The 7,883-nt window shown below is 36.1% G+C and overlaps 1 protein-coding gene across 1 annotated transcript; it reads left to right on the plus strand.

The window, feature by feature from the left end:
* LOC103496263 (ABC transporter D family member 2, chloroplastic) lies at positions 1 to 7,613 on the plus strand. Its single transcript, XM_008458047.3, has 10 exons — positions 1 to 506; positions 598 to 799; positions 917 to 984; positions 1,720 to 2,046; positions 2,141 to 2,305; positions 2,947 to 3,175; positions 4,737 to 4,975; positions 5,073 to 5,391; positions 6,147 to 6,418; positions 7,409 to 7,613. Exons 1-10 carry the CDS (start codon positions 186 to 188, stop codon positions 7,589 to 7,591), a joined length of 2,325 nt encoding a protein of 774 aa, XP_008456269.2. The 5' UTR covers positions 1 to 185; the 3' UTR covers positions 7,592 to 7,613.
* The last annotated feature ends 270 nt before the right edge of the window (positions 7,614 to 7,883 follow it).

Here is a 7,883-nt window from a genome sequence, read left to right on the forward strand (position 1 = left end):
GGAGCCGTGGCGTTATTATGATCTCAAACTCCAAACGTTAACCATCATCTGTTTCAAATGTCGTGCTCCAATGGACGACGGCGACCTTCTCTTCCCCATTTTCTTTGATTTTCTTCTCAATTTCCCTCCAATCAACCTTTTCATGGAGTAGCCGAAGAGATTTTCGTTTTCCACTTAGAGCTAAGATGATTCTACGCTCACAATCCTCCTCTGTTTTCACGGTTTCCTCTACAGTTATTGACAATCACACGTTTAAGTCTCACCGGCGGCAACTTCAGCTTCTTGATTACGGCGATGGATGCGGTCACGGCCAGTTCCATGTTCGAGTTTCTAAAATTTTACTTTCGACGACTGCGGTCACCGTCGGTTCTAGCGGCGGAAGTCTCGCTAGAAGGAAATCTAGGAATCGTTTTATCAATGTTAGGTCTTCTGCAAGTGCCTCCGATTTGTCCTCCTCGACTCAGTCGCAGCAGGATATTACAACTCCAGGTTCAGGTCCAGATAAGGTCAGTTTTGTTCTTGAGTTTACTTTTTTTTTTTTTTTTCCTGCTAATTGTTTATGGAAAATGATTGTGAACTTGATTCTGAATGATGAAGAATGAGGAAGCTCAGAGGCCTGGACCTGATCTGAAAATTCTTCTGAAGAGGCTTTGGAAAGTTGCCGCACCTTATTGGTTTTCGGATGATAAAGTGCAAGCTCGATGGCAGCTGGCTGCTGTCTTCGCTCTGACCTTAGGCACCACCGGCATCAGCGTTGGCTTCAATTTCCTTGGCCGCGACTTCTACAATGCTCTCGCTAGTAATTCTTTGGTTCTTTTTCCTTCTTACAGTCGATTGTACGCAAATGCTTATTCCATTAATTAACTTAGTTTCATTCATATTTGCATTTTCATCTCCTCACGGGTATGCCGAACAGACAAGGACCAAGAACAGTTCACTAAGCAACTCCTTTACTACCTAGGTGCCTTTGCTGGAGGTATTCCGGTGAGCACACTGGTCTCCTCCCCCCACTTTCGCTTAGGTACTGTTCTACTAGTCCACTCTGTTTTTCAACATTTTAAAACAAAGGAAATATGAACTAGTGAATGAAGTCGACATTAAGAGTAAATTTACTTATTTGCATATTCATGACTCTATTACCGTAAGAACTTTTACATCACGACTCAAGCCTTGTATTTCCTTGGAAGTATATGCACTAATTTGTTACATAAAAAGTAGGTTAAATTACAAGTTTACTTTCGGAACTTCAGTTTTGTGTCCCTAAATTATTAGACTAAAAATTTGTTGACAAATCTTTTAGACACTAAATTGGTAGTTTAGAGACCTATAAGATGCAAAATTGGAAGTACAAGGACTTATTGACTACTTTACAAGCATCAAAATGATACTATAGCCAAATGGATTTTAACCAAAAACAAACTTTCTAGAACCTCTTATCTCTGAAAGGAGAGTAGAGCATTTCGTCCATTGCATTTAACGTTGTCTTCATACTTGAAGGAAAAAGTTGGCTTTATTTTTCAATCAGATACATGTGGAGAAAAGAAAAGAAAAACACTCGAGAGTCTTGCTTTCAATTTTATGAACTAATCCAATGAATTTGATCAGTATATCTTGTTTATCCTCCTGTTTATCCTGTACTTTTTTACTTAACTCTTCTCACAAGTACTTTAACTTTAAACATTTTATCTGTATTACTGGCCCAAATTCGCTGCTCGACAGGTTTTTGTATTGAGAGATTATGCAAAGGACATGCTTTCCCTTAGATGGAGGTCATGGATGACCAAACATTACATGGAGCGTTATCTAAAGGACCAGTCTTTCTATAAAATTCAGTCCCAATCCATTATTGATAATCCAGACCAGCGGATTGTTGATGACCTCAGTTCTTTCACAGGGACAGCTCTTTCATTTTCTTTGGCGCTCTTCAATTCTACAGTGGATTTAATTTCATTTAGTAACATCTTATATGGTATCTATCCACCATTGTTTGTTATTCTTCTTTTATATTCGATAGGAGGAACGGCAATTAGTGTTTTCCTCGGAAAGGTGATATTCCCTGGCTGGTCTATAACCATTTTTTTATTTTCATAGAAACATTGAGGAGCTAGTCTGTTATAAATGTTGACATGCATTTATGCAGGGTTTGGTTAATTTGAACTTCTTGCAAGAAAAGAAAGAAGCAGATTTTCGCTATGGACTTGTCCGCATTCGTGAAAATGCTGAATCAATTGCTTTCTATGGTGGTGAAGAGAATGAGATGCAACTTATTCTGCAACGTTTTAGAAGTGCTGTCGAGAATTTAACTGTAAGTACTTTTGTGCTGGATTTGTCTATATCTCCACGTTTCATGTGGAGTGATTATTTTAGTGACTAATGTTATATTTCCTAATGCATTATTATTTGTCAGAATGAGAAGTATGAGCATAACTATTGAATATGGTGTTATCTCCATTAGAATTTAGGGTCACATGCATGCATTTATTACATTGAATCTCAAAGCCATCTTCCCAGTAATAAGTGCATTTTAGTTATCTTCTCTGTTCGCTGCAGTTACATGAGTTTAGACATTTCAAACTTTGGATCTTTAATTTTGATATGAGAGATAATCTGTGTAAAAGCTCAATGTCCATGTGAAATGTTATATACGGCTTTCGACGAGTTGATGTTGGTTTACTCTTTTCTCTCTTTGTTATAGTTTTGTTCTATTGGTTTGGATGTTTTTGGGTCTGATACTTTTTGTTATCTTTTATGTTCTTGAATTTCGATTCTTTTTCTTGTAATTTGAGCACTAATCTCACTGAAGAGGCTTGTTTCTGCTAAAAAAAAAGGCTCAATCTTCATTTTGTAGTAGTTAGCATTCGAAGTTTGGATATTTGGTTTCGTCATTTTTCTGTTTATTCACTTCTGTGGGTTCTTATCATATTCTTTGTATATACTGCTTCACAGAAATTACTAATAGCATCCAGAAATCTCGAGTTCTTTACCAATGGCTATCGCTACCTTATTCAAATTCTTCCAGCTGCTGTTGTTGCCCCCATGTACTTTTCAGGAAAAATTGAGTTTGGTGTTATTAATCAATCAGTATCTGCTTTCAACCACATCCTGGGGGACTTTTCCATCATTGTATATCAGTTTCAAGCCATCAGTGCTTTTTCAGCAATTATTGATCGCCTAGGTATTGTATTCAACCTCCTCTATATCTTGCATGTTTATATTCCTTTGATACGAATGATAATAAAAGGGGGAGGCTGCTGATCGGTCTTATTTCTGGACAAAATGTAGCATACATGCATGAGGGGTATATATAGATCCATGTGGTATCTGAGAGAAGGAGATTCATGTGTGATGCATGCAAATTTTAGTATAACGGAGTATTTATTTGTGAATGTATCTACCTGTGTTTGTTTGAGGTCCTCTGTCAAAATTACTTTTTTTTTTTTTTCTCAACATGTTGGAGGTCTACACTCGTATAATCTACAACTTTTTAATTCTATCTTGCCTTGCAAGATTTACGGTTCCTTCTTCAAATATCGTATTGAATACTTATATCTGAACTTTTGTTCAATATGGAATTGGTTTGAATCGTTTGATGTTGTATCCAACTCACTTTGTTCTCCTTCCTTGAAGCAACGTTTGGCCTAAAGATCAATGAAGGCAAGGGCTCCATCATTGTCATTAATTGCTATCCCACCAGTTGAATGCCTTTGGAACTTTCATGGGTTCTAAGGGGAGTTTTTGCCTTCTTCCTATGTAGGGCTTCCACTCGGTCATGATCCACGGGTGTGTCTTTCTGGTCTTCTATCATCGAAAAGGTCCACAAACATCTTGCCTCCTGGAAGAAGGCTTTCTTTTCAAAAGGAGGAAGACCTATAATGCTTCAAACTATTTTATTTGGGATCCCACTTTACTTTTAGGATTCGTGTTCCAATTAGTATGAACCTCGAGAGGATCATGAGAGATTTTTTGAGGGGGTCAGGTTATTGCAAGGCTTTAGAGTTTGGCGTATTTAATTTGTGATATGGAGCCAGGCATTGTTGACTAAGTGGTTTGTGGTGTTTTTCTTGGGAATCGATGGTTTTGTGGCATACAGTCATCATGAGTAAGTCCAATCCTCATCCTTTTCGGTGGGTCTGGGTGACAAATTAATGGGTTCTCCTACAAATCTCAGCGCTTTTGTTTTCTTCTTCCCCTCCCCCCCCCCCCCCCCCCCCCCCCCCCCCCAGTTTGTTAATGGCCTGCATGCCTATTTTTGGGAAGACCTTTGGGTGGGGGTGAAATTCCTTTGTTCCTCTCTCTGTTTTTTTAGGTAGGTTTCATTCTTTTGGATTGGAGTCCATTTTTCCATTTTGTGGGCAGTTCTTATGAATGTGCTTGTACATTCTTTTATTTCTCTACTACTACCACATTATTATGTATTGTTGTCTTGCATGATATCGGCCAACATGAACATAGTTCAACTAGCATAAAATATGTACCTTGACCAAGAATTTAAGGTTCGAATCATCCACCCTGCATATTGTTGAACTCGAAAAGAAAAAAACGCCATAAGTAATAGTTAGAACGTCCAAAGTCCTGTCCTTGAACCTTCTCAAACATTTTCAGTTCTATATTTTATGTTGTTCTAAACACCAATCATTTATGTCACTGCATGATTTGCTTTTCCGTCCAAAATCAACTCTATAATCTTAATTTATCAATTAAAAGATATATTAGGTATGATCCTCAAACGTATGCAGGTGAATTTGATGATCTCTTGGATGGCAGTGCCCCTAAAGTTCTCTCTAACATTTCAGAAGAGATACGTCTTATGTACTCCCATAGGGAAAGTTCACCTCTACTAGAATCAAATGGGTCCATGGCCCCAGACAAACGCCAGAAATTATTGGAGATAGAGAATATGACTTTAGGGGCACCAAATGGAGCAACTTTGGTGAGAGACTTGACGCTGATAGTTAAAGAAAAGGAGCATTTGCTGGTTTGTGTATCTCTTGCCTTTATATTTTGACGTTCGTTGGTATGAGCATAAACCTGTGGTAGACTGGAAATTCATAAGCATGGAACTTCTTTCGCAGGTAATGGGACCTAGTGGATGTGGCAAGACTTCTTTGTTAAGAGTTTTGGCTGGACTTTGGAATGTTGGAAAAGGAAAAATCACATTTTATATAAAAGACTATCCTGAGCAGTTAGTTTCTCCAAATGAAGGTCTCACCGAAGCAGATACAGGAGAAGATGTATCCAAAGAAAATAATAGACCACTCAACAAGAATTATCAAGGGATATTTTTCCTTCCTCAAAGACCATATATGGTTTTGGGTACACTACGTCAACAGCTGCTTTATCCTACATGGGCTGAAGGTTCTGTCACATCAGCAGGTCATGCTGAATCAAATGGTAAGTCTACCGCTTGATTGTTATTGTGAATATCTTCAGTCCATTTACAGACATTTTTGGATTGCATGCTTGTGGAGATGTCTCTGAAATCTAGCAATGTGTGAATGCATGTCCCTTTCTTATTTCTTATTTTTTATTTTTTATATAATAATAATAATTTGAGCATTTTCAAATATAAAAAAATAAACCAAAATATTTACAGAATATAACAGATTTTCATATTTTTTTCATGACAGATACTCATAGACTTTGATGATAAAAACTGATAGAAGTCTATCGGTGTCTATCATTGATAAAATTTGAAATTTTGTTATATTTTGTAAATATTTTTAATAGTTTTGTCGTTTACAATAATTTTCTTGATAATAATAATAATAATTTATTTATTTAAATAATTGGAAACCTTTCTGATTTCAATGGGATTTATTTGTTTGTAATTGTAGTGTCTAGCATATCTAACAATGGTCATTTATGGGATAACATTTCTGGAAAGTTTGAAGTTCTGGAAGAAAACGCCATTCTCGTTATTCAATTCCAAAACACAACTAGCAGTATCTGCTCAAAACACTGTCCGTATTACTTAAACATAGGGTTGCTAGAACTGACTGTGACTACTATGTTTATTAATAATTGAACTAGTATTTTTGGACGTTAACACATGAATACATATTTCTATTTTGCTTGATATATAATTCAGAGCAAATCAGTTTTTCATGAGGTCTTACCTAGTCAGACTGATTGTTTTTGGCTTGTAGTGTTCCCTTCCTTTTTGACAGGTGCGTTGAATATCAACAATGTTGGTGAAAATCCTGATAAGCCGACAACGGATGACCTAATCCAAGTCCTGGATAAAGTGGGTCTTGGCTACCTATTGACTCGTTTCAGTAGTCTGGACATAACTTGTGAATGGTCCAGTGTTCTTTCTCTCGGTGAGCAACAACGTATTGCTTTTGCACGTTTATTGCTTTCAAGACCAAAGTTAGTCCTGCTGGATGAGTCTACGAGTGCTTTAGATGAAGCGAATGAGGTACTCTCGGAAATTCAGCTAGAGTTTGATCATGATGTTGTGTTATAGCTTGACATCTTTGACATCTATTTTTTTTTCTCTTCGTCATGTCCTATTAAATGTACTTGCTTGAAACAGCCCTTTGATAAAAGGGAAAAAAGATAAGATGCCAAATTAACTTTTTGCCCGTTCATGTCTTTGAGAATTTGCTTGAAGAGATAGAAATGACATATATAACCTTCATTTCCAATTTTATGCTGGCTCATTTGTACTGTATTACAATTTTAAGATCCATACTCATAACCAAACTATGGGTGTCAAGCCAGCTTTTATCCACCTTTCTCCTCTTTAGATCCGTTGTTAACTATCTACTTTCGCATCAATGAATATAGACATCCATACGGAGACCACCATCTGGATCCTTCGATGTTGTAACATATAGTCTAGAACGACCTCATTAGATGAAAATTTCCTTTTGTTTTTAATCTGCTAGCTTTAGATCACTAAGCCTCCATTTTAACACATTTAATTAGAACCTTTTCGGATCATACAGACAATCAAAGCTAGTAATAGATTTGTTTGGCACATAACTGTTATTGTGCATTACATTTAACCACTCATGTCTTGTTTATTGCTTATTTTTATTTTGAAGTTTAGTCTATGAATTTTCTAGCTTTTGTCTATTTACCCTTGGAGAAAAAGTGTAGATAGGTCTGTGGTCTTTTAATTGCATGAAATTGAATGTTTAGGTTACTAAGATTCTTAAATCAAATAGGTTAGTTATTTTTCAAGAATCTGTTAAAAATTTATTAGACACAAACTTGATAGTTCTTTTAGGACTTGTTACATATGTAATTGAAATTTTAGTGGCCTATTAGATACTTTTTAAAGTTTTGGGACTTCTAACTTGTTATTTAACATTTTTATTTTCATCTTGTAACTTATTGTTTCTTCAACTCGTGTTGGTGAGTTGTCTATAATGCAACTCTTGTCTTGTTTTTGCTTCTTCAGGCACGTTTATACAAGCTAATTGCAGGTGCTGGGATAACATATATCAGCATTGGCCATCGACGAACTTTACGTAATCACCATAACAGTATTTTGCATATATCAAAGTTGTCCGATGACAATCAACGCAACTGGAACATTGAACCCATTATGAGGGATGATTTGTACGAATTATCAAAGCAGTAAAATATGATGCTTATTCCTATAATTTAGTATTTCTAATCCTCCATTTTGTCTATTTTATTAGTTGTTTGCAGTGGAGAATCTATTCTATGAAGGATCTTAACAATGGGATAGCTCTTCAATTGACGGGTAAAGAATATCAGAAAGATACCGACAGTATCGTAGGTGAGGTTTCAATTCAACCATTCCATTTCCTTTTCTTTTAGATCGAATTTGCATAAATGACATATAGTGCAACTAACAAATTTGACAAAATATTTATAAATATAACAAAATTTCAGATTATATCAAATAA

This window comes from Cucumis melo, chromosome 11, assembly GCF_025177605.1.
Source record: "Cucumis melo cultivar AY chromosome 11, USDA_Cmelo_AY_1.0, whole genome shotgun sequence".
Classification (NCBI taxonomy): Eukaryota; Viridiplantae; Streptophyta; class Magnoliopsida; order Cucurbitales; family Cucurbitaceae; genus Cucumis; species Cucumis melo.